We start from the raw sequence: 26,350 nt of genomic DNA, 5'->3' as shown, positions 1-26,350 counted from the left end.
ACTCCCAGCCCACTCTGGAGAGGAGCATTCCTCCAAGGAGGTGGCGATCCACAAATCCCAGGCATTTGATGCCATGACACCTAGAAATTTCCTTGTGGCACATAGTATTTTCATTGACTGAATGCCTCTTGGTGATTCTCAATAGAAGTACACGGTTTATCTAGGTGAGGGATATAGACTGGCTTTTTGTTGTCATGACAACTAGATTTACCCTAGATTTACCTGATGCTTTTGTTATAGCTTGAAAAAAAGTGACAAGAAACTGTGAAAAGTTTAAAATTAGGTTTTGTGGTACCCATATTGAGACAATATGATCATTAAAGTATAAAATCCTGAAGCCTGGCTCCTAATCTTTTTTGGCTTCGGAAGCTAAAGCAAATCTGTCAAGGCTTGTATGATCAAAGCCAGGACGTGGGTCCAAGTGCCCCAGTCATCGAAATAGGCTGCTGGAGCCCTCTGATGACCCATACTACTGACTTCCCAGTGTCCTTTCTCCGGAGCCTGCTGAGAAGCCAGAGAAGAAAACAGGCAGCTCCCCCTTCCCTGCCATTACTCCTCAGCTACTCCTCACCAAGGAGGGATGAGGATCTACCCCAGGACTAGCTCAGCTTTGGCCATTTTCAGTGAAGAAGAAGAGTTGGTTTTCATACCCTGCTTTTCACTACCCTAAAGAATCTCAGAGTTATAATTGCCTTCCTTTTCTCTCCCCACAACAGACACCATATGAGATAGGTGTCCTGACAGAACTGCTCTGTGAGCTCTAAGAGAACCATGATTAACCTAAGCTGGCTGTATGTTGAGGAGTGGGGAATCAAACCCAGCTCTCCAGATTAGAAACTAGCACTCTTCACCAGTACCCCAAGATGGCTCTTAAGTTTTGATTGCTGCTTTTGATTGCCTTTCAGAGGTTCATGTCCTTAGGTGGGGATGCAGGAGCTCCTTATCTTTATAACAGGACTTTGGCCTTTCCTTGGGTTTCTGCAGAGTAATTTGATGCTGCACGGGAACGCACTCGCTGTGCAGGAGCGGCGGCTGCACATTGGCGTGCACAACGGCTTTTGCTTCGTGCAGCCCCCACAGGTTGTGGTAGTGGTACCAGAGACCGAGGTGGCTCGGGGATGTTTTGGAAGCTTGCACAGGAAACCAGGGGCCAGTTCCAAACCCAGGTGAGAGAATATTTTCTTAAGTTTCTTGGACTGACTTGTACGGCGTGTGTAATTGTGAATCGTCTCTGGCATTCATGGAATGCAAAAGGCAGTGTACAAAGTTGCAAATAATTAAACGCAATCCTTTTGGGGCGCTCTCAAACACAGTTCGGAGGGACAAGATCTCGTCCTGCGAAGCCGCATCCACTTGACAGAGATGGTCCGTCACCCGGCCTTCGGAGTCATCTTCCAGCTGGAATACGTCTTCTCTGTGGATGGCAAGGTAGGAACGGCAACTCAAGACCTTCTCTGTGGCTTCTGGTCTCTTTCTCTTGGAAACCAAGATGAAGGCTACATTAGCGTTGTAGAAAGCTACATTGTCTTCCTTGAGTTACTCTCCTGGTATCTCCTCCTTATCTGTCCCTTTCTTTCTGGGATCAGTCTGATGAGGTGTGGCCGTCTGGACATTACCATCTTTTTCTTTGCACTTGTCAGACAGCCTTATCACCAGGGCTGCAATAAGGCTGGCCACTGGTCCCATTTGAGCTGCCATCTTGGAATGGTCAGTAGTTGTGACTGTACTGGCCACCCTTTTGGATGTACAGATCATCAGCCATACATGTCTTCTCCGGAAAAACAATATAGCAAACGTCTTTTCTGTTTATCTACGTCTGCTTCATGGCACCGGTCAACAGTGAAGAAGAAGAAGAGTTGGTTCTTATATGCCGCTTTTCCCTACCCGAAGGAGGCTCAAAGCGGCTTACAGTCGCCTTCCCTTTCCTCTCCCCACAACAGACACCCTGTGGGGTGGGTGAGGCTGAGAGAGCCCTGATATCACTTCCCGGTCAGAACAGCTTTATCAGTGCTGTGGCGAGCCCAAGGTCACCCAGCTGGTTGCATGTGGGGGAGCGCAGAATCGAACCTGGCATGCCAGATTAGAAGTCCGCACTCCTAACCACTACACCAAACTGACGGAGAAGTCAGTCGTGATCTAGGGATCTGAAGATTTGCCGAGGAAATCTAGGAAGAGTGCTAGGAGGAGTGTTGCTACACAAGCTCAGTAGGCCGTCTTGAGTCCCTCACCCAACACACCACCAGATCACCTGGCATCTTATGCACTAGTGTACATGGCATATAGAGAGCCACTGTGGGATAGGGATTGTAGTGGGTTTTAGAAGACCCAGATTTGAAGCACCACTCCGCCATGGAAGCGCACTGGGGTGGCCTTTGGCCAGTCACACACTCTCGGCCTTACTCTTCCTCACAAGGTTGTTGGAAGAGTGGAAACCGATGAAAGTCAATCTCCATTGGGGACAAAGGTTGGGTATAATAAAAGCATAACTCATATTTTCATGGCCCTGTATATGCTGCAGTTACGCAGAGAAAAGTTGCAGAAATGTGGTCTTGGGCATCAAATTCCACTCCCAGAATATCGATTTTTATTTTATTAAAGGTCAAGTTTCTAGTCTTTATGTATATGGGCAATGCCGATAGAAATCTCAGAAGGCAGGGGAACAGCGCTGTCTCATTCCTGGTCTGCTGATGGCTAGTAGGGGCAGAATAACGCAAAACAAAATGTCTATGATCGATAGCGCTTGCAGAGTTTGGATTTGGATTTCCCCTGGTGCACAGTGTTAATTATTTTGGGAAATAATCAGGAAGCCTGGCATGCTTGCCATCCACATGAATAGCCCCTCCCCCGCCAAGCACTCCAGTTGTCTTCCCAGCTGTTTCCGTCCACTGAATTGATCGTTAAAGACCATAAAAGCTTTGGCCACAAGGCCGCAGGGTAGCAACACCATTCATGGCCCTTGTGACAATAGGCAAATGACCCCCTTTTAGTCTTTTTCTCTCTGGCTTGCGGTTTATTTTTGTGCATAGAGAAGATACAAACTGTTTAATGATGCAGCCTTCAAGGGGGTACTGCAAAGAGAAACAGCAAGCAAATAAAGGCAGCCTGTAGCCTAAAATAGCAGCTTCACCTCCTGGAGGAGTTGAGCAGTCCATGGAGAAATCTTCCCTGGATTTCTCAGAAAGCTTGCTCACTAGTTCCAGCAGCCAATCAGAATCCGGGTTGATAACATCCAGATGGGGTCTGGAGACCTCAGAATGTTCAATTTCAGAGCTTGGGTACCAAGCAGGGTCAGCCATGGTCAATAGGTTGGATGGGAGACCACCAAGGCTACTATGTGGATTTACTATGTGGAGGAAGGCAATGGCCGATCACCTCCATTCATCTCTTGCCTGGAATGCCCTGTGAATGGGAGTCAACCTCTGTTGTGACTCAAAGCCACATTCTTCTTTTGTTTTATTAGGTCCACAAAGGAAAGAAAACGGGTATATAAATGTGCGTGTGTTCGTATGAGAAAGATAAACCCTTGCTCTAGGCTACTCCTAACATACTAGAGCGCGTATGATAGAGCGCTATTGCAGGGAAATTAATTTCAGGTGTCATAATGGACACAATTTCCCGGCCCTCCACCGGAATTTTGCTGTCATCCAGAGACATTCCCGTCTTGCACGGCGACAATATTTTCGTAACGCGCAAAAAAAAAAAAAAGGAAAATACGTTGCAAAGATTTACCGCATGTCATAAGGCTTCCATCCATTACACAATATGTTCAAATTGATTTTTAAGTCCTTTAAAAATTATTTAAGACTGGTAAGCCGATGTGAAATTTGCCGTTTCCCCTGACCTGCGCCAGATGGTTCTCTCGTAGTTCATAAATCCAACGAAAGTAGTCTTGTCATAACAGAGTGCCAGTTTCCACTAAGCAGTCGCAAAAGGGGCCATCTTCCAGGCTAGGGGAGCCCGCTGTGTTCTTGGGGCTTTAAAGCAGGTGTGGGCCTCTTTCTCTCCGGTTTAAGTCCATGGCCTTCAGAAGGGTGGCTGGGAAGAGTACATCGAAGTCCTAGCAATGTCACTGCAGAAATCAGTGCGCAGGTAACTGTGGTTAGCTCATCTGAGAGCTAAGGACTCACGGAGCCCTCTTAGATCACTGCAAATTCCTAGAAGGTGGGTATTTATTTATTTATTATATATTTATATATCACCCTCCCTGAAGGCTCAGGGCGGTTTACAGGGAACAGGAAAAGATACAGATAACATATGGTAACAGGTGACAACAGTAATATTGTTATAACAATAATAATCTAAGCATGATCACAACAATAACATTAGAAAATGGTGAAATTGCAAGAGCCTCAGCTCAACTCTTACTGGGGACCCAATGGGTTGGGCAGATTAATCATAGGAGGGGGGGGCTTGGGGGGACCAATTGGAAGTGATGGTTTGGGTCGACCTCAACCAAATGCCTGGCGGAGGAGCTCCCTTTTGCTACTGAAGGGCAACTGAATCTTTGTTCTCATCCATTGGACTGCTGTTCTGATTTTACCGCAGGTCCACTGCACAGTCTGAAAGGGGATCACTCTTTGGTGGTGGGGGGGATGTTTTGGATTTTTTTTTTTTTTACTGCATATGCTGGAGGAAATATTTCTGTTTTGCCCATCGCTGCAACCTTGTGATTTAGAAATCCTTGGGAAAGCACACCTGTGTGTTGCAAAACAGAATTATCCCAAGCAAGTCGGGATAAACCCTTCAAAATCACCCTTATCTATGCTGAAAAGGATATTTTCTTTAAAAAAAAATTCTGACACACAAAGGGCTAATTTTGAAGGGGCCTCTCTCTCTCTCTCTCCCTCTCTCTCTCTCTCTTTGTTTCTGCGATACAGAAGAATACAATTTGCATTTCTTCCGCACATAAATAAATAATATAAATCAATTCAGCTGTAGTCTTATAAGCCAAAATCTTTTGTTTTTTCACTTCACATTTTTTTCCAGCAAAGGTCTTCATCTATTATTATTAGCATTCGTATTTTGCAACAGATGGCTATACTTTTCCCAAAAGCCCTGATCCCTTGGCTTGTGCAATTGGTCTCCCTTAATTTTTTTTTTTTGCCTCCTACACTGGGAAATATAGAAGATCAATCTCTTTTTAATCTTTAGGTCTGGCTGTTGAAATTCTGTGCAACTCTGTAGAAGATTATTGGAGCCAAAACCCCTTGGATTAAAACTAGAGCAAATTCTAATCAGAACAGAGCTGAAGAAATCTGTAGCTGTAATCAGGACCTTGGACAGAGCACAGCTAAACTGTGAGAAGCAAAGCTAGCAAGCTTTCCAGGAGCAACAGGGACCTGATATCATGCCCTTGACTTGGTCCATTACTAGATTTCCTCCTTCTTAGTTGACTCCGGGGAATGGTAGAGGACAGGAATGCCTGGAGGATCATTGTCCATGGGGTTTCGATGGGTCGGACACGACTTCGAACCTAACAACAGCAACAAAGTTGCATCCCACCCTAACACTGTCAGGGTCATGGCCAAAGTATTCAGGTTTCCATATCTGGGGGCCGTTTACCACCACCCCAACCTGATTTTGTACACAGAATAGTTTGGTTGTGCCATGGAAGCTCCCTGGGTGACCTTTGGCCAGTCACACACTCTCTGCCTGACCTATTTCACCCTGTTGTCGTGAGGCTAAAATGGAGGGGAGGAAAATGGTGTAAGTTCCTTTGGGTCTCCTTTGCAGTGAAAGGTGAGATATTATGCCTATCTATCTCCCTGTCTTTCAGCATCATTCAGTAAGCAACTGTTCTGATGTATCGAGGATCAAATTGGTTCAAGCCTTGAGTGTGACACGAGCAAGGGCACGGTAAATAAAGCTGCGGCCTGGCCCCGGCACGCGCCCGATCTGTCTTGATGAAAACCAGGATGGCTAATCAGGCCCGTCGCATGCTCTTTTATTAATGAAATTATCCCCCTCCAACCTTCCGCGCTTCGTTTTTTGCAAATTTGAAATTGTGATCATGTTTGAGTCATTAACCGACTCTTAACAGCTGTGCCTTTGCTGTCTTGCAGGGAAATTGATCTGCTTATTTTGGAACCAAAAGGTCACTAATTGATTCCCTGGCCCCTTTGAAGGAGCACTGTTCTCGTTTCTGCCTCCACACGCCCCCCCCCCCCCCATCTCGACCTTCGGGCTGTCTTTCTAAGGACACACCTATCTGCCAGGTTACTTGATCTCCTTTTCCGTGGTCTCCGTACAAACCAGCGGTTGAGACTCCGAGGCTGCACAGAGCAGAATTTTGGAGCTGGTAGAACATCTGCAAAAGGTCCCAGATTTCAACCCCTGGCATTTCTAGTTAAAAGGATCTGGTTGTAGGTAATGTGCAAAAGGCAGTTCCTACCCGGCAGAGTAGAGAGCACTAACCTTGGTAGCCCATTGGGCTGACTCTGTATAAGGCAATTTCATATCTCTAGAGCAAACGTAGAAGAAATGTGGAGACCGGTCCTGCCCAGCTAAAAGGAGAGGGCATTGGAGAATATTGGAGAGGTAGAGCTGCTTCCTTCTGCTCAGCTGTTTTTTCCAGCCAGCTTGGTGTAGTGGTTGGGAGCGCAGACTTCTAATCTGTTGAGCCGGGTTTGATTCCGCACTCCCCCACATGCAGCCAGCTGGGTGACCTTGGAAATACCACTGCCGTCTTGCATCCCCCACCCTAACCCCTGCTATTAAGCGACGAACCAGATGATGGATTCTTTGGTTTTCTAGTTGTCACTTCCTTCCATGCTATAAGTCCTCCATTAAACGTGGTGGGAGATTTTTAGTTAATTCTATCCTAAATGCTTTCAGGAACGAATCCCATCAAGGAACGGTAAGCCCCGGGGCCTTCGCGGGCAGGGCCGTCCTGCCGGCCATCTGGACAGTACCGCTCCGTCTTCCCGCTGCCCTTTTAAAAACCTGGGCAGCAGCTTGCGTTTGGCTCCGAGCTCTCCCTAACTCATCCCCGCTTCTCCACAAGGGAGCACAGATCTGTCAGCTGTTAATTGAGCACTTAATTTTTTTGTCCTTGCACGCTGCTTGCGAGCGCCCCCTCGGCCCAGCCGGCCTTCTTCTCTTGCTCGTCTAGCCTTTCTCTCGCCTATTTTGCCAGCTGCAGGCACAGGCTGTCTCCCGTTCGACCCGCCGCCGGTTTGCTCGCGACCGCCACAGAGACAATGGAACTTGTCAGGCGATGCATCAGCCCAACACTTGATTTCCCCGAGGACTTGAAAAATGGTCGGAGATGTCATACCTGCCTGTGTTCTCTGCTTGATTGTGCAGCCATACAGTCGGAATGAGCAACCTTGTTCTGACAAATGCAATGTCAAAAACATAATGAATGGACTGGCCATTGGTCTCCGGGGAAAGAGGAGAGGAATGTGCGTCCTCACCCTGGAGAAAGATTACATCTTGATGACAGGACTCTGGATCCGGAGGGGACTTAATTATCTTTGCTCCCTGCCCTGAGAGGAGGTCCGACAATGAGAGGATACGTCCAGTTTTTTTCCGTGAACGGAGAATTCTGCAACTTCTGTGTCCGACAGACTCCCACTGCTGACTTGAGGGGAGAAGGAGCCGACCTGGTGGGGATAACCTAGATAGTTGCAGAAGATCTCAGGTTCCATCTCCAGGATCACCAATAGCAGGGCTAGGGAAGGCCTCATGGAGTTGCTGCACAGTCAAGCAGCCAAACGTTGCGCTAGGACAGGAGTGACCAAACTGTGGCTCTCCAGATGTCCATGGACTACAGTTCCCACGAGCCCCTTTCATGGTAATTGTAATCCATGGACATCTGGAAAGCCACCTACATGAACAAATGCTCCGACGGTATTATAAAGCGGTGCCATGTGCTTCCTCCTAAGTGGAGTTATTGGAGAAAGAAAGAGAAAGCAGGGGATTGAGAATGTGTGATGTTTCTTCGCTTTGGGGACAAATCCAACCTCCTAGGAAGAGCAGAAAGAAAAGAGCTATCTCCCATGTACGGCTATCGTAGCATAAGCCTTTCTTCCACATTTGGAAATCACAATGCCATGCTGTGCCCTTTTTCAGATTTCAAGATTGTCTACCATTGGGGTGTGTGTGTGTGTGTCTCACCAGTTACCTAGATGGGCTTGTCTGGAGATGGCCAGCTGGGCAACTTCCCTCCCTCCATTGTTCTTCTCTTTACTGTGCTGCGGTAGGCTAAGCCAGAGGTGGCCTCCCTCCCCGACCACGACACATTTCTAATCTGAGTCCCGCAGGATTGGGGGCTTTACCTAAAAGGCCTTTTTCAAGGTGAAACAACAGCTCCTCCGAGCTGTTGACACGCTGCGCGGAAAATTGTTTTGTTCAGTCAGATGAAAGGCAAAGGATCTCTCCCTACCCCCCCCCCCCCCCGAATGTCATGGCGTTTTGCAACGGCGCCACGTGCAACACGCTGCAAATGAACTTATTAAATCATTTCTCTTTTTCCTGTCTGGGGTATTAAATCTCCCTGCTGGCTCCGGGCAGGGGAATGCTGGCCTGCAGCCGCCACTGCCCAGTGAGCTCCGGAATGCGAGTTACCAATTTTTTTTTTTTAATTAAAGGAATTATTGAGGTCGTAGCGGAGAAGGAAATCTGATGCAAGCATTGCTTTCTTGCGTTTGTGAGTCACAGGGAGACTTGGGCGCGCCAGTCTTTTTGAGCTCCGTTCGGTTTCAGTAAATTACCGCTCTGTCGCGGGAAAGGGAATTAATTTGCACCACAACCGCATTTGCATGAATGTGTGGAAGAAGATAGAAAATGATCCACGGTCCCATGCAGCGCTACCCTAAGCGGAGTGACCCCCCTCTAAGTCAGCTGGCTCCCAAAGCAGCCTCTTCTCCTCTGCCGCGGTCACTCCTACGTTCTCTGACGGCCTTCGGCTTGAGTGAAGACCTATTTCCAGTTTTCCAGTCTACCCTTACTTATATTTCAGGTTTTCTTTGCTCAGGTGTACTGCTCCTGCTCAGAAACTGTTGTGCAAAAGAAACATGGGTCCATTGTATAGTGATGGAGCGCTTGCTTCTTATCTGGAACATCCCATGCCCCATCTGGTTTATGGGATTTCTGCTAGCTAGATCAGGAAGGGCCTTCACCTGAGGATTTTGGAGACTGGCAGACATCGTGGCTTGGCTTGCGTGAATATTGCTCACCTGGGAGGTTTAAATCCCACCCACATCTTAGTACTGCTTAAGTCAGGCTGGGTCACTGCCCCTTAGAAGGCTAGGCCTGGGCCTAGACCTGGGTTTGCTCTGCCCTGTTTTGTATGTGTTAGTGTCAGTATCGGTCGGTCCTTCCTATGCACTAAGGTAATCTGAATGCTTGGCCAGAAGAAGCCGAATCCCAGGCTCTGTACAAACTGAACCAATCTACATAACTTCTTGATTTGCAAAAGCCACATGGGAATCTTGTTGGGACCTTAAAACCGCCAGCAGGTATTGTGACGAGTTGGCCTGGACCAGATCATCAGATGCATAATGCTCTGCAGTCATGGCTGATCTGCATAATGTATTCTGGTTTTGTTATCTTGGGGGCGTGGAGCTGTGCAGGACACTGATGGCCCTACCGGCCCCCTCATCCCCGCGCACTAGACATCTTACTGAAACTTCTTTAAAAAGTCTGCCTCCTGAAAGCTCTTAGGTTTTAATCATATATTTAAGCCATAAAGACTAAAACATTTGCTCCTTAAAAGGAGCACAGTTGAATCCTGTGTTCCATAAAATAGTTTCTGCTATTTTTTTTTATATTACACCCAGCTCCAGCCAGCCATTCGGGCACAGGTACAGACTGCTGCTTCTGCAGGAGGTGGAAATATTTTCCCCATCATCATAAGGATAAAGGCACAAAGGGGGCCCTCCTCAAATGGCAGGAACCCGCACATCTTCAGGGCTTCTCTGGGATCAGCCAGAGATTCTGTGCATGTGTAAAGTACCATCAAACTGCAGCCAATTTATGGCGACCCCATAGACTAGGGGCTCCCAAAGTGGGTGGTACACCCCCCCCCCGGGGTGGTGGTAGAAGGATCCGGGGGGGGGGGGTGAAGTGATGAATTTTGGAGCAGTATTGGGGCAGTGAGGAATTCCCTGTGTTGCTTCAGGATCTACACACCTGTGTTAGAGAAGTAATGGGATACATGCAGGGGTGAGTGCTGAACTTTCCCCTTGCCTTTGCTGATCCTAGCATCCTCACTGTCAGGCCAATTCTTCTGTTTTTCTATTGACCTCAATTTCAGTTTGTTTATTTGGTCCCACCGCCAAGTGAAAGGCACAGAGAAGGGACCTGGCGGACCTCTGCGTAACTCTACCTTTTGGCCTGCCCAGCCCTGCCCTGCATCACATTTCGTGGTCCCCTTAGAGTGCGACTTGATGTTCCTTTCTTTTAAACCCCAGGCATCCTCCGCTGCTTCTCTGACGATGCCGGCTTACATGCATTCCATTCGCTGGGCGGTTTGGAACCCCGCGCTGGATGTGAGCTCCTCCAGAGTGATCCTTCCTTTGCAAGGAGGAGCCCAGCATAATCCCAGCCACGTTTTGGTCTACAAGACGCCACCAGCTTCCATGAGCTCTGAAGAGGTGAGTTGGCATCTTCGGGAGAGGCCCTGACAAGGCTGGCGGTCCAGCAAATACTCCCAGGAAAGCTAGCCTGGGGTTAGCTTGGTGTTGCTCAGCTTGAGAAGACAGGCCAAATTTAGAGGCTTTATAAGACCAGGAAGAACACTGTTAGTTCCATGTGATCTCTGCCAGGGTTGGATCCTGAGTGCCTTTGGCACCCTGAAGAAAAACCAGGCTCCCACAAACATGTGAACAGGTACGAGTCAAGCAGAAGTGGGGAATTAAGAAATGAGATTTACTTGGGGTTATCTTTTCTTCCCTTAGACTTTCCTGCTCAGAATAGCAAAAATCATAGGGTTGGAATGAGCACAGAGAAAATCTTGCTCGGGCAAGGTGCACTGGGAAAGGCTAAGCTTGAACATTTAGGAAAATCCCTCGAAGCAGTTTGTGTAGCATAGGGCAGTGGCGAAACGATCTTTGTTGACGAAAATAAAACTACATTAGCCGTCGTGTAGGATCAGTTTGTCAAGAAAATCATGTGAAGATTTGAGCGCATGCTTATTTCAGGTCCGCCGCTGTAAGACTGGACATGCGGTCTATGTAGAGTCTTTTCCTTGGGAGAAAGAAAAAAAAAGGAGTACAAGAATTCATTCCAGAGGCTGGTCCATGTGTGGATGCCAAGATACCTCCGAAGGCTAAACTCAGAGCATCAAGCATTGTTTATACCCAAGGCTTTGTGCCACAGACCGCCAAAGAAAGTCTGCTCGCCGTTACAAGGCCGTTTCTGTGTTCAAGGAGTGACCTGCACAGAAGAGAATACATCATCGGGCCAGGCAGGCAAACTGGTGCATGCGCCTGCATCATAAGCAAACACGTCTGCCAATGCGTCTCACAAAAGAATAACACCTACCAAGTTTAAGGTCCTTTAACACCGAGGCCCATGTTTTGTATTTGTCTGCCAGTGATTGGATGTAGGAAGAGTTCTATGAAATTTTGCTGTGAAGGAGATCATAAGAGACAAAGCTTTAAGGTGATAACGTGTAAGGCTCTGTGTATTTCATTATTGTTTGCAAGTGCAAAAAATGTGACACAGTGCATTGTTGGTTACACAATTCATGTTCTTGGGGATCTTCCTTCCTTCCTTCCTTCCTTCCTTCCTTCCTTCCTTCCTTCCTTCCTTCCTTCCTTCCTTCCTTCCTTCCTTCCTTCCTTCCTTCCTTCCTTCCTTCCTTCCTTCCTTCCATACTTCCTTCCTTCCTTCCTTCCTTCCTTCCTTCCTCTCTCTCCCCCATTCTCCTTCATTCCTCCCTCCCTCCCTCCCTTCCCCCAGCCTGCCAAAGTCTCCACACAGAGGTGTGGCAGCAGAGCCCTGCAGCATGCCTTGTCGCCCTCTCTCCATGTCTCCTTGAAGCAGAATAAAAAATACAAAGCAGGACAATCGGCAGAATAGATTTTGCAAAATTAGAAGAATTGTGCTAATTTCCATGATGGCTCATGCCCAGTTGCTGCCCTGTTGCTATGGAACATCTCACTGGAAGGCTCCTGCCCTTGGGGTCTTTCTGGGAAGCTTTACTGAAGAAAGCTCATGGGGCAGCCTGCAGGTTATTCTGGCTTCTCCCTTTGGTGATCTCTTTGGGTTCCTGTAACAGAGGATTGTTTTCGCATCACATTCATTCTTGCTTCCCATTTTGGGCCCTGCTTCTGTTGGGGAAAGGCCGGGTATATAAATATCGGTTTATAACTCTGCCTCAATTTTGCATCCAATTACACATCTCGGAGCTACGCTTTTCTTGATGCAGAATTTCAGGGATTTTTTTTTACCCATCCAGTCTTGACGGCTGTATACCCATAGGAAGAGGAAGAAGGATATTCATCTCCTCCTCCACTCCTTCTCTCTCCTGCTCAATTTCAGGTGAAGCAAGTTGAGTCTGGAACTATCCAGTTCCACTTCTCCACCGGCTCCGAGGAAGGACTCAGACCCGCGACAAGAGCCTCGAACAACGTGAAAGGAGAGCCGCTTCTCCCCAAGAGTCCTCCTTCGTCATCCCCCAGTGAGTGTGTGTCCTCCTCCCCTTCCCTTGATGGCTGAGACTTCTGGTGCACAGCAGGGATCCAGTTCCACTCAAAAGAGATGTTGGGGGAGAGGGAAAGGCCCTTAATCTAGTGTCGTAGCCGGGAATTTTGAGAGAAACGGCCAACAACTCAAGCTAAGCTCGACGAAAGGGCTTCTTGCTTTGTTCTCCACTTAGCACGTAGCACGGCTTCAGCGGGGACAGGTTCCTGCCGCTTGAGAGGGCGAATGTTTCCAGCACGTGAGCGCGGCCTTGTTAACAAGGCCCACGTGGGCTTGCGATGGTCGCTGGGGCATGGGGCAGGGGAAGCGCACAAACGACAGTGAAATTGAACTCATGCTGCATGACGTTACATCGTGGGGACTTAACGCAGGACTGGGAGATGTATTTATTTTATTTTATTTTGCCCGGATGTCATTTCTTTCTGGTGGAGAGCCAGCGTGGCATACAGTGGTGGGCTAGGAGTCTGGGAGACTCGGGTTTGAATCCTGCCAAGGATGTTTGCTAGGGGACCTTGGGCCTGTCACGAACACCCACCCTAGCCTTCCTCACAGATAGAATCGCCTTTCAGGCCATATGCAGTCTGGGCCCCCGTGGCCAGCTCCCAAACTCCGAGCCAGTCCTCCTGAGCGGCTTTTGGCGCGTCTTGCAAAAGATCCCACTTCTGTGCTTCCCCATCAGCTCCTAGGAAGAATGCCCTTTGGGGGCTCTTGCATGCCCCAGATTTTGCCACTGCTATGGGAACCATCCAGAATGGGGAAGTCTGACACCCCTACCATTTGTAAGATGGCGCATTTCCCTACATTCACCCACACTGTGGGCTGTCCTTTTCCAATCCTCCGAACGTATCCCACCAGTTTTGACCTGCTACAAAGGACCTCAGTTGTGGCCTAATTAGGGTGAAGACACTCCCTGAATGGATGGTCCGGTCCAATCCGCCCCAGACTGCCCAATCTTTGCACTCAAGAGCAGTTCCCGGCCTTCCCTGCTGTCCGGCTCCATGTCACCATTCCGAGATGCCTCAGAAATTCCCATTCCTGTCTCATTTTCTCAGCATACGTTGCAAAGGCCTCGCTTGTTTCAGGGATACGTTTCTCTCTGCCAGCGGAACCAGCTGCCGTCTCCCAGATCCATCAAGTAAATCTTTTACTCATGCTCAGGTTTCCGGAGTCACTGCTTCCCAGGGGTTGCGTGCTTTGTACAATTTCTCCCACGCTTCCTTGCTGGAAGCCATCCACTCCCTCTTCCAGCCAGCCAGCTTTAAATACTTCTCCAGAGGATGCCTGGACATCGGCCCATTGGCTACGGTGGTCCTGTGCCTCTTCCAGCCTGGCCGCATTAACTCCTGGGCAGGCCGGAGGCGCTACAGAAGTGCCGCACAGTCGCACCGGACTCATCTCGGAACGCGGTCCAGCATCTCCTACGCTTGGGGACCTTCCTCCGCTCTGCAGTCTGAGCCTGATTCTGGGTAGGAACTGTAAGCTCAGCAACTCAGGCAGAGAATCAATATCGGCGAGGTCTGATTTAAAGCGCCCCGTGAAGCCACAGCCTGCCTCAAACATCTGTTCTTGTCCCCTGGACGAAAGAATCGGAATGCCAAGAACCAACCCAAGCCCATGTAGCTGGCAGCTTCCTCCCAGCACGCCTCTAAATTGAGACGTACGGCATCCAGCACTCCTGTCTTACGTTCCTCCCTGGAGAACCCCCGGGAGACTAAGAACATAACTGCATTCAAGTTATGACCGAGACTCCCTCCGCCCTGCCTTGAGTAGTCTCCCAGTCCTGATAGTTCCTTTGATAGCACTGGTGCTGCAGGAGCTGTCAGATCGAGTGAAACGCTCGGGTTTATAGATAGGAACAATGTTCCCTGGTTTATATATTTATATAAAGCATTTTTTTTGATGGCAGAGTTTTAAAAAAAAAGAGCAACAAACAGTTGTTGTTCCCTGCTGGGCCGCTAGAGTGCAGTAGCTCCATGGATTTCCCTTCCCCAGGACCCACATTGACCTATATTCATTTGCAAATGCTTTGATTTCGACCAGAGGCGGGCGGCCGGTGGTTTGTCGTTTAATAGGTTTTCAAACACGGGAACCTGAAAGGGTCAATTGAAAAAAAAAAGAATTTTTTTTTTAATGGCGGCAATTTCAATCAGGCTCTCCTTGACATAATCTGGAAGAGGGGCCGAGTGAGGCTGGGGCCGTGAAAAAGCAGAATGGCGCCTAAGAGATTAACTGGTTTATTGTGGCATAAATGGATGATTGCAGAACGGCTGAGTTTCCGACCCACAGGGGCACTTTCCGAACCAGAGTGAATGCTACCAATCGGCAAAGAAGGAGAAACACGTCTGAGCATAACACTCTTTCCCCCCAACCCTCCCTGGGTCAGGGTTGTGTTTGAGAGAGGGCCCTTGGAGATGCCAATCTCCAGGCGGTGCCTGGAGGTCCAGAGTTACCACTAGGGTTGTTTCAAATGGGTCGCCGTGTTGGTCTGAAGTAGCACAATCAAATCAGAGTCCAGCGGCACCTTTAAGACCAAGAAGAAGAAGAAGAGTTGGTTCTTATATGCCGCTTTTCCCTACCCGAAGGAGGCTCAAAGCGGCTTACAGTCGCCTTCCCATTCCTCTCCCCACAACAGACGCCCTGTGGGGTGGGTGAGGCTGAGAGAGCCCTGATATCACTGCCCGGTCAGAACAGCTTTATCAGTGCTGTGGTGAGCCCAAGGTCACCCAGCTGGCTGCATGTGGGGGAGCGCAGAATCGAACCTGGCATGCCAGATTAGAAGTCCGCACTCCTAACCACTACACCAAACTGGCTCCAAACTACACCAACAAAGATTGATTCAGGGCGTGAGCTTTTGAGTGCAAGCGCTCTTCGTCAGACTATGATCTTACATGACAGACGTGTTATTTCTGAATGCCACGCTGGAGTGAATGTATATCTTGGTGACACATGCCCAGGGGAAGCCTCACTGGACCTAGCCCCCCAAATCAGTGTACGCTCACGATCAGCGGCGCACGCAAGATCATGTGCCACGGCCAGCACATGTGTTTTCCTGCGCAGAGCTGCCCTTCGGGTTGCTTTCCCACATGCGTGGTTGGTTGAGTGTGGCATCAAGCGGTGACTTGCAAGCACGAATGAGCCGTTAACTCGTGCTAACTCAAGCGCAAAAATAATTTCAAACAACGACCGTATGCTCAGCTACGTGCAGGCGAATTCTGCACAGGCATGGCATGAACTGCTCCTCAGCATGAAATCCCGTGTGGGCGTAACCGCCCGGTTAGGTATACCGTAGCACAAAACAGGGGCTGCAAGTGAGTGGCAGAATGAAGTGAGCGTTTTCAGTCACTGTTCCCAAACTGAGACCTCAAGCTGGCTGTGTCCACCGACAGTCCCAGAGGGTGGGGGCCACGTCCGTGGATTGCGTTGAGAGGGTGATAGAGCAAGCCGGTCGGTTTGCTGGAAGAAACTTCTGTAGTTGTTGGTCTTTAAGGTGCTACCAGGCTTGATTCCTGCTCTTTGACGAGGGATGTGCCTTTTCCATGCAGCCTGCTTGCATTATTATTATCATTATTATTATTATTTAGAAGAAGTTGGTTCTTATATGCCGCTTTTCCCTACACAAAGGAGGCTCAAAGCGTCTTACAGTCGCCTTCCCATTCCCATTTATTATTTATTATTTATTATTTATTATTTATTATTTATTATTTATTATTTATTATTTATTATTTATTATTTATTATTTATTATTTATTATTTATTATTTATTATTTATTATTTATTATTTATCCATTATCCATTATCCATTATCCATTATCCATTATCCATTATCCATTATCCATTACTGTTATTTATTTATTTATTTATTTATTTATTTATTTATTTATTTATTTATTTATTTATTTATTTATTTATTCCCCGCCACTCCTGAAGCCGGCTCGTGGCGGGTTACATAAGTCCATAAAAGCAATTAAAACCCCAGTTAAAAGGGCACAGAAATTCCAATCATAACACGGTATAAAAACCTGGCGAACAGTGAGAAGCCACCCCACCCTACCATTTAAGGGAGGAGAGAAGGAAGGCTGGATGGTTTAAGATGTTAGTAATAACAAGATGTTAAATAGCATGGCAGTGAGCTTCAGCAAGAATGGGAAAAGGGGTTTCTAACAGGTGGAGGCGAAAATGTCCATGCATAGTCCAGATTCCCTGGGCCTTCTCACGCCAAAATGCATGAATTTCCTCTCCTCTCCTGTCTCCTTCCCACGAGGACCCACGACCCATGCCTTAGATTCTGCTTCTCCCAGTGCTCTTGCTGGCAAACATTAGGCATAGCAGTTGATTATGTCTTGGGCCAGGCTACTTCACTGCTTGAGGTTGAAGCATGGGGCACACCAGCCTTGTTCTGTCCTGTCTGCCTCAGCTCAGCGCTGTGCCCTGGGATTCGGTGTCTTTGGAAGCCTCTCAGCGGATTCTTTTTTGCCCCTAATGTGCTGAGGACTTCTTTTGAGAAAACATCAGTCTCCTGCTCTCTCCTTAATTGCCAGCGGAACACACACATCTGCCAAGCAGCGGTGTCACGTTGATTGGACTATTCAGGAGCCGCTCCTAGAAGCCATTTCAGCTGAGCTCTTGGGTGGCTGATGGGGGTCACAATTACCGGGCAAACTATTTCCAGACACACTGGTTGCTGCCCCTGAAATATTGCCTCCCTCAAAATACAGAGCTTTGTTAAATGATCTGCCCAAGGGCACCGTTCATCAGAAGGATGGAGAGAGGAGGTGGGCGCTCGAGGGGAAAAGGCTGAGACGCTGAGCTCCGTTGGTTGCTCACTCAAGGTCTGGAGGCTCTATCCATCCTTGGACAAGAAGCTCTGTGGTCCAACTGATAACATGGTTCCAAGGCAAGTTGGGTTCGGAGGACAAACCCGGGTCCAGGGAGAACTGGTTCCTGGTTGCCACATTAAGTCAGACCATTGATCCATCAAAGTGAATCTTGTCTAATCAGACTGGCAGTAGCCGTCTAGCATCTCAGGCAGATGAGGTTCACATCACCTACTACCTAATCCAGGGGTAGGTAAACTGTGGCTCTCCAGATGTCCATTTGCTGGCAGGGGCTCATGGGAATTGTCGTCCATGGACATCTGGAGGGCCACAGTTTGCCTACCCCTGACCTAATCCTTTTAATGAGGGATGCCAGGGATTGAACCTGGGTCCTTTGTCACACCAAGCCGGGGCTCTGACACTAAGCCGCTTGGTATTGGTTCAAGAAGCTAATCCACAGGGTTTCCTAGAAAGTTGTTCTTTAGCTTGTTCACAACTGGGATCCTTTGAGCTGCCAACATGTGGCAGGAAGCCATGTGATATCCATATCACAAGAAGAGGAGGAGAATGGAGCTTTGACCTCGCAAGCAGACCAAAACAGCAGGAGGCAGAAGACCCAAGCTAAGCATCAGGAAGTGGAACAAGCCAAGGATCAGCACTGTCTAGAACAGGGGTGGGCAAACTGTGGCCCTCCAGATGTCCATGGACTACAATTCCCAAAAGCCCCTGCCAGCAACTGCTCATGGGAATTGTAGTCCATGGACATCTAGAGGGCCACAGTTTGCCCACCCTTGCTCTAGAGGGATCCTCTCCACTGCTGAGTGCCTTCACCCCACTATCTTTCTGGTCTTCTTGGCATGCTTCCAAAGAGAGCCGGAAGGCATGCAGGAATAAGAATGGCAATGCTGAATATGTGTGCAACTCAAGAGGAGGAGCTTGGCAAGCCACCTGAGGGTCCCAAACAATGCTCAGGTACATGTCCAAGGGAGCTGTGACTTGCCAGATCTGCCGCCAGTTTAATGGCTACATTTTGCAGATTCACAGCAGAAGACATCTGGGGAGCAGGAACATAGTCCAGCTGCCATGGAAACCATGGAGAGGTGCCTCCAAGCTGCAAAAGGCCTCCGGCTGAGTCTCTGAAGACATGCTGCCGCCTATCAGGATGGATGGCTTCAAGCGAAATAGAAATGTTTGGTGGAGATCACCAAACTCCAGAGGCTGCAGCTCTCTTTCTGTTTCGTGGATCAGTCCCTGGCTGAACAGATCAGCATCATCGTGCTACTTTATCGACCGCCTCGGACTCCTCAGGAGACAAAGAGGGTGGATTACATGGAGTATCTTTGTGCGCGGCGTCCTCTTCCCTGGGCGTTTTTCAGGATTGCCATTCAAAAACATAAAAATTGTGCTGGAAATGGATTGAATTCATCTCGGTTCGAGTCCTGCCCAAATATAGCTACAAACCAGCGCTGTCATCGCACTGTGCTTATGTCCTTCTTATTGATCCTCGTTCATCTCTTGCTAAGAGACAGGGAGAGGCTCACATCCATCCATCACTTTTGGGTGCTGAGTGAGCCACATCTGTCACAGCAAAGTGTCCTTGGCATCACGGAAACGGGCTCGGCCTTCGAAAACAGGCACGACCTCCCCCTGATTCTCCAGCGCCGGCGTTGCGCTTGGCTTGATATGATAGACCAATGATCTGCTTCAGTATAACGCAACTCCAGGCATGTAATCCTGTGACACCAAGCAAGCTTTTGAGTTCTCTAGAACTTTTTATCATGCAGGATGGTTTTTTAAAAAAAATCAGGGGTTCAGTATCACCTAAATCAGGGGTAGTCAACCTGTGGTCCTCCAGATGTTCGTGGACTACAATTCCCAAGAGCCCCTGCCAGCAAATGCTGGCAGGGGCTCATGGGAATTGTAGTCCATGGACATCTGGAGGACCACAGGTTGACTACCCTTGACCTAAAGGACTTCACAAAATCCGTGACAGAGCTTTTGTTAGTCGCTGCTCCCTCCTTTTATTTTTGTTTTGTTTTATTTCATTTATTTTATTTTATAACAATATATGCAGAAAGAAAGAAATTAATGGCTGATTACAGTATATGCCCATCCCTCGAGTCCCCAGAGCCCTTGTTGTCTTTTTTGCTGTTCAGTTAGCCAGGTGTGTAAAAATTCAATTGTTCCTGGGTTTCTTCCATAGTTTTATTTTTATTAACTATGGAGGTTAGTTTTGCCATTTTCTCTATATCGGCCAGTTTCTCTGACCATAACTTGGGAGCTGATATTTCCGTGGACTTCCAGTTCTTGGCCAGGACTAAACTTGCATCCAAAGTAGCATGAGCAGGGAGTAAATCTGGACACAGACTTAACATCTCTTCCGCTCTCATAGGGAATTTAGTTTTAAACGCCTCTTCCAATACAGCATGAACTTTTGCCCGGAAAAAGGACATTTTCCTTCCTTTAGATACTTGAAGAAGGGAGTAACGGCTCACACAAGCTCCTCACCGAGAGTCTAGTCGCACCTTCAAGACTTAATAAAATTTGGGGAGGAGACATGCACAGGCATCCCCTGTGGCTAGCCAGAGGTCTGCTAGGAGGCCTTTGTACGTGTCTTCTGGAGAGCTGCCGTCCCTGTTCAACTGGCAGACTCAGCAGCTACACCCCACGTTTAACCACGCTTGCATTTCCTTTCCCTCTGCTCTCTTAGGGTCTCCGCTTTCTCCTCGGATGTCAGCATCCACTCAAGATTATTCCCCAGGTCCTGGGGTAAGTACTTAAGGATGCCTCTGGGATTCCGGTCGGTCGGCTCATTGCAAGAAACCAGGCGGGAGGGAATAGTTTAATTGAACTTGAAGTTCCTAAGCTTCTTTGAGTTTGCTATTTCTGAACAAAAACGGGAGACTCTCTTCACTGTAAACCACCCCCCTCTAAAAAAGCTTGATTTTAGAGTAAGAACGAGTTACTCCCAGAGGAGATAATCTCTATTTCTTCAGGAGCGTGTTGTAGATATGTTTCCGTTCATACCTGCTTCAGGGAAGCAGCAAAATTTTCTATCCGCGGCACAAGCCGATTATGAGAAACAAGGCCAGAACAGTGACTCCTGCAGAGATGCAGTGGGCACTTTCCTCTGTAGATAATTCTACTCAGTCTCTGCTTTGGGATTAATTAAACCAGTCGGTCATACCCAACACGAAGAAATGGGAATGGGTTTGCCCTTGCACACAGGTTAATTGGAAGGGGGCAAATGCAGACCGCCACATCATGCAGAGACGCAGCAGGAAGCCGGATGCTTCCTCTGTGGTTGGGAACTCAATGCTCACTAGGAGCTTTAATATTTTTGAAAAAACATTTTGTTTCTCACAGCATATTTTGGGGATATTATTGGTTTACTGATTTTTTCAAAAAGTATTTTGCTTTAAGCATGAACTTCAAATTATTGTCATGTTTCATAGAGGGCAGCTTTTGGTAAATGAAGGCTCTTGGCTCTCACAGAGAGAGGGCAGGAGAAAAAGAAAGAAGCTTAGTTATAAGCTTGCCTGGAAAAGCTGTTGGGAATAGCAGACCCTGTTCCGTGCAGTATGTAGACTGGCTCCACGCCCTGTTCCTCTTGGTACTTTTGGCGGGCCCGATCCAGAGGAGGGCAACAAAGATGGTCTGGAGACCAAGATGTATGAGGAAAGGTTGGGGGAGTTTGGTCTGTTTACCCTGGAGAGGAGATGACTGAGAGGGGATCTGATAAGCATCTTCAAGTATTTAAAAGGGTGCCATATAGAGGATGGAGCAGAGTTGTTCTCTCTTGCCCCGGAGGGACGGACCAGAACCAATGGGATGAAATTAATTCAAAAGAAATTCCGTCTAAACATCCGGAAGAAGTTCCTGACAGTCAGAGCGGTTCCTCAGTGGAACAGGCTTCCTCGGAAGGTGGTGGGTTCTCCATCTTTGGAGATTTTTAAACAGAGGCTGGAGAGCCATCTGATGGAGAGGCTGATCCTGTGAAAGTTCAAGGGGGAGGCAGGTTACAGTGGATGTGAGTGTCCTGCATAGTGCAGGGGGTTGGACTAGATGACCCATGAGGTCCCTTCCAACTCTATGATTCTATGACTCTATCTCACGGTGCTTCATCTGGAGGATGGAGTGGACAGCAATCCATGAGAGCTCTCCCCTCTCCCCTCCCTCCACCGCCGCAGCCGAAATTGGGGAGAGGATGTTTTCCTCCTGACAATAATCTTTTCATTTCAGCTGTCAATCTCCCAGCTCTTGGTGTCTCCAGAGAACCGGGTTTCCAAACCTCCGCTGCCACCCTCTTACCGAGGGGCGCTCTCCCCTTTCTCTGAGGCTCAGGAACGAGCCCACGAGGTAAAAGAAATGGACCGGGCTCTCGCACTCAAGAGCTTGCTGGTGGGGCTCTCGGGCATCCTTGCACATCAGGGCAGAAAGAACGGCCATCTCTTCCTGCTTCCCATTTGAAAGTGCATCCTTTTGATTTTCCTTTTCATTCTCCAAAAGCGCAGTCCGCTGGGAGGCATCAGCCATTTGGAGCACGACCTCAGCTATAGCTCACCGGCTCCGGGAGCCTCGGCCAACGACCAGCTCCAGGAGTTGCCATTCACACCGGTTCACATGCCCATCATGGCTCTTGGGGCACATTCGGGAAGGTGAGGTTGGGGAAGGTGAGGTTGGGGAGGTGGGCTGCATTATATTGTTATAATCCAGGCCTGGACTCAGCAGCACGGCATCTGCTTTTCCTGCGAAAGGTGCCAGGTTCTGCCCCCGGCATCTCCAGTGCAAAGGATCGGTTAAATCATAGAATCATAGAACCATAGAGTTGGAAGGGGCCATACAGGCCAGCTAGTCCAACCGCCTGCTCAATGCAAGATCATAGAGTTGGGAAGGGGCCAGACAGGCCAGCTAGTCCAACCGCCTGCTCAATGCAGGATCATAGAGTTGGGAAGGGGTCAGACAGGCCAGCTAGTCCAACCGCCTGCTCAATGCAGGATCATAGAGTTGGGAAGGGGCCATACAGGCCATCTAGTCCAACCCCCTGCTCAACGCAGGATCAGCCCCAAGCATCCTAGATTAGATATGAAAGGCCTCTGCCCGAGACCATGGCAAGCAGCTGCCGATCTGAGCTGGCAACACTGACCTTGGGAGACCAAGCGTCTGATTCAGGATAAGGTGGTTTCAACGGTTGGGTAACGTAGAATACTGTTGTTATCTCCATATTACAGATGTGGCAAAGGAGGGGGAGTGAGTGTGGCTTGCTTAAAGCTGTCTCTTAAGTTTGTGGCACCGCTGAGATTTGAACCGGGGAGACTTCTGGGTCACAGCTCAGTTTCCTAGCTGCTACGCTGCCCCCCCTTCCCTGCAGCATTTGATTAGGCAGTTCTCCCCGACACACTTTGGGAAACTCAAGAGTCTCTGGCTGCACAGGGTCTCCCCCAGAGTCAAAAGGCTACTGTCCTTCAGCTCTAGCACCACCCTTACACGGGCTTCTCTTGCTCGCCTGCGTGCCTCTGGGTTTCCCGAGATCCTCGATTGCAACAAGGAGCCTGCTCAGGTTGTGGATCCCGCGGACCCCGTGGACTTCAGCCCACAGCGGGAAGAAGCCGACTTCTTGCAAAGCAATGAGATCGTCCTTCAGTTCCTCTCGTTCACAAGGTAAAACGTTTACAGGTAAAAGTCCAACCCCTTGCACTGTGCAGGACACTCATGTCCTGGTTCTCCAAGGGAGGAAGTGGATATCAGTGGCCCCATTCGGATCACCCAGGCCATGCTTCCTGTGTGGAGCTACCTCCAGGGCTTCCGTCGAGACTGTTTAATTGTGTTCTGTTTTTCTTTTTCCTGTTCATGTTCCACAAGGACCGCTCAAGACGGCACCACCTCAGAGACGTGGTCCAAAAGCATCTATTTCACCTTCCAGTTTTACCGGTTCCCTCCCGTCACAACGCCGCGACTCCAGCTGGTCAAGGCCGATGCCTCTGGGACTGTCCCGTCAGGTGCCTTTTCTCATATCTTGGTGAAAATTAACCAAGATGGGACGCTGAACCTTGGTAAGGCCTAACGGTGGCTGGGGTTTATGCTCTTAGTGGATGGGCAACTTCTTCCCCCTCTCCAAGTCCCAGCATAATTCCTCTGCCTCACCCCTCTGATTCCTTGGATCAACGGCGCTTCTCCTCCCCCCCTTTCCTATCCTGCCTGTGTCTTAAATCTAAACAGCACAGAATATTTTTTCGCCCGCCTTTCCTTTCCCTTCCCTGACCTCCGAGCAGCACAGACAATCGTGGTCGCAACTTGATTTGATTCGGACATCCACCATGATTACCTGCCCAGGTGTGTTTGAACGTAGCTGTCAGCATCTTCCCCAGGGCCAAGTAGAGCACTTAAAAGGCAGGATCAGTCCCCACTGCGGATCATGCTCTTGGAGACGATGGAAGTGTTTGCCTTCAGCTGCCCGTCAGCAAAATTCTGCCTTCTGCTGCGAGCGCGACGGAGGTGGTAGGTGAAGGGTGATCTGAAAGAGAGTTTTAAGCCTGGCTATTAATAGCTCAGCAGCATGTCTGTCAACCGGCACTCAAAGATGAGAAGGTAGGAAATGGAGCCCCTGCTGCTAACATTCTCCTTCTCGTAGAAGATGCCCCAGTCCAGGGGTCTCCCTTCAGATCTCCATTCCACTGTAATTTGCATCTTCTCCCCTGCCTCTTAACAATCAGCGCAGGGACTGAGCTGCAGAATTAGGTCACAACTGTGGACACCCAAGTTTCACGGAGGCCTCTCTCAACGCTCAAAGATGGCTCCCATGGCCATCTTTTTCCTGGCTTGGCTGCAGGGGATGGGCTGGTGTTCAGGCTTCACAACTGTGTGTTTTGCACCCCAGATTTCCTTCTGGTATCTCAGTCACCAAGGGGAGATGTCATGATACATATTTGCAAACAGAGAAGTGCTACTGTATGTATGTATGTATGTATGCATGTACTGTATATACTCGCATATAAGCTGACCTGCATATAAGCCGAGGCACCTAATTTTACCACAATGCCACAATTATTATTGTTGTTGTTGTATTCATTCATTCATTCATTCATTCATTCATTCATTCATTCATTCGATGTATAGCCCGCCACTCCCAAAAAGGCTCGTGGCGGGTTACGACATGTAAAACCCCCAATAAAATGCCCCTAAAAACAATATACAATATACAATCCACAAAACCTATGCAAAGAGCCAAGATATAATGGCGAGATTAAAAAAAAAAAAAAACGACTAAAAACCCCTCCAACTAAGACCTCTGGGGATGGATGTGGGAGAATTGATCTTCCTGCGGTCAACAAGATGCTAAAGGAGGGGGAGTGGCCAGATCTTCCTTAGCACGCCAGCCTCAAGCATAGACCTGGCGGAAGAGCTCCATCTTTTGGCCACTGTCTCCTTGCTTAGCTTCACACCTGAAGCTGCCTAGTGGCTCTCCATCACCTGCTACCTGATTCTTTCATGTGGAAATGCTGGGGATTGAACCCGGGACCTGTGTGCCAAGCAGATGCTCCAGCACTGAACTGCGACCTCACCAGCTGTTCTAAGTGCCTCGGGGCAAGAGCCCCATCCTTGGCTTGATGTCAGCATCTGTTTCCTCTGCAGGTTCCCCAGGGCTGCAGGTGAAATACTTGGTGGATCCCAGTTCTCTCAAGCCAGGGGAGCAGCGGTGGTTCGTTCGTTACCTCGCCGAACATTCCCTGCAAATCGACGCCTGGGACGGGGATTCCTTGCTGCTCGTTGGATCGGCTGCTGTGAAGCTGAAGGTGAGGACCCAGGACTACGTTAGTAATAACTCTTGGAGCAGAGGAGCCCCAGGGCCAAGTTATCCAGATTAAAATAAGAAGACCTGGAGGTGGCCTTCTGTTTAGCCATGCACTTAAGCAGGGGTAATCAAACTGCGGCCCTCCAGATGTCCATGGACTACAATTCCCAGGAGCCCTTGCCAGCATTCGCCAGCGAATGCTGGCAAGGGCTCCTGGGAATTGTAGTCCATGGACATCTGGAGGGCCGCAGTTTGACTACCCCTGCACTTAAGCCTCGTGGCATTGACAGTCCATGGATGATCTAGCCCCTTTACTGAGGTGCTGCGGAAAATTAAAAATATAACCCCCAAGGAGACTTTTAGACTTCCTTAAAAATGTAAGCGGCACCCCAGTTGAGAATTGTGTTGGTGAAGCAAGAGCCAGCTTTGTGTAGTGGTTAGGAGTGCGGACTTCTAATCTGGTGAACCAGGTTTGAGTCCACTCCCCCACATGCATCCAGCTGGGTGACCTTGGGCTTGCCGTGGCATGATAAAGCTGGTCTGACCGAGCAGTAATATAAGGGCTCTCTCAGCTTCACCTCCCTCACAGGTTGTCTGTTGTGGGGAGAGGAAAGGGAAGGTGACTGGAAGCCACTTTGAGACTCCTTCTGGTAGAGAAAAGCGGCATATAAGAACCAATTCTTCTTCTTCTTCTTCTTCTTCTTCTTCTTCCAGAATAGGTTTGTCATATAGAATCCCCAAGTCCCATCCCAGCATCTCTAGTTAAGAAGGTGCCATTGCTGTGAAATTCCCTTAACCGGGGGCTCTGGCGCAGTGATGCCTGTCAAAAGAGGCAGCACTAGACTGGGTGGAGACCCGGCCTAGCTCAGCATCCTCCCGTGCAGATTACTGACAGCCCTTCCATCCGATAATCTTCTTTGCAAGGATGTGCAGTGCAGAATAACTTTTCCGGCATATTATACAGCATCTCCTCCTGGAGAATTAAGACTTCTCGCCCAGAGTCATCTTGAGTCATTGCTAAAGTTTTTTTTTCTTTTAGGCTGTGTATTCTGCAGCCGGTGCATGGCTTCCCTGAGAGCAGCTGCCTGTGCCT

General features: G+C 48.8%; 1 protein-coding gene across 6 annotated transcripts in view; it reads left to right on the top strand.

Annotated features, from left to right (window-relative positions):
- NPHP4 (nephrocystin 4) overlaps positions 1-26,350 on the top strand; it is a 78,624-nt gene that overhangs the window by 31,561 nt on the left and 20,713 nt on the right. For 4 of the 6 annotated variants that reach the window (XR_013226727.1, XM_077311191.1, XM_077311190.1 and 1 more), the window contains 10 exons: positions 985-1,166; positions 1,314-1,428; positions 10,416-10,598; positions 12,490-12,628; positions 20,176-20,234; positions 21,708-21,824; positions 21,975-22,123; positions 22,935-23,126; positions 23,328-23,518; positions 25,098-25,258. Coding sequence is in view for 5 of the 6 variants with exons in the window: in XM_077311191.1 (XP_077167306.1) it covers positions 985-1,166; positions 1,314-1,428; positions 10,416-10,598; positions 12,490-12,628; positions 20,176-20,234; positions 21,708-21,824; positions 21,975-22,123; positions 22,935-23,126; positions 23,328-23,518; positions 25,098-25,258 (1,488 nt within the window). In the remaining variant the exon portion in view is untranslated. Of the gene's footprint in view, positions 1-984; positions 1,167-1,313; positions 1,429-10,415; positions 10,599-12,489; positions 12,629-20,175; positions 20,235-21,707; positions 21,825-21,974; positions 22,124-22,934; positions 23,127-23,327; positions 23,519-25,097; positions 25,259-26,350 lie in introns of those variants that run through there. The other 2 variants (XM_077311192.1, XM_077311195.1) reach the window with 2 other exon arrangements.

This window comes from Paroedura picta, chromosome 15 (genome assembly GCF_049243985.1).
Source record: "Paroedura picta isolate Pp20150507F chromosome 15, Ppicta_v3.0, whole genome shotgun sequence".
In the NCBI taxonomy this organism is placed as follows: Eukaryota; Metazoa; Chordata; class Lepidosauria; order Squamata; family Gekkonidae; genus Paroedura; species Paroedura picta.
Note: the sequence above shows the minus strand (reverse complement) of the source record. Positions and strands in the feature narration are given on the sequence as shown.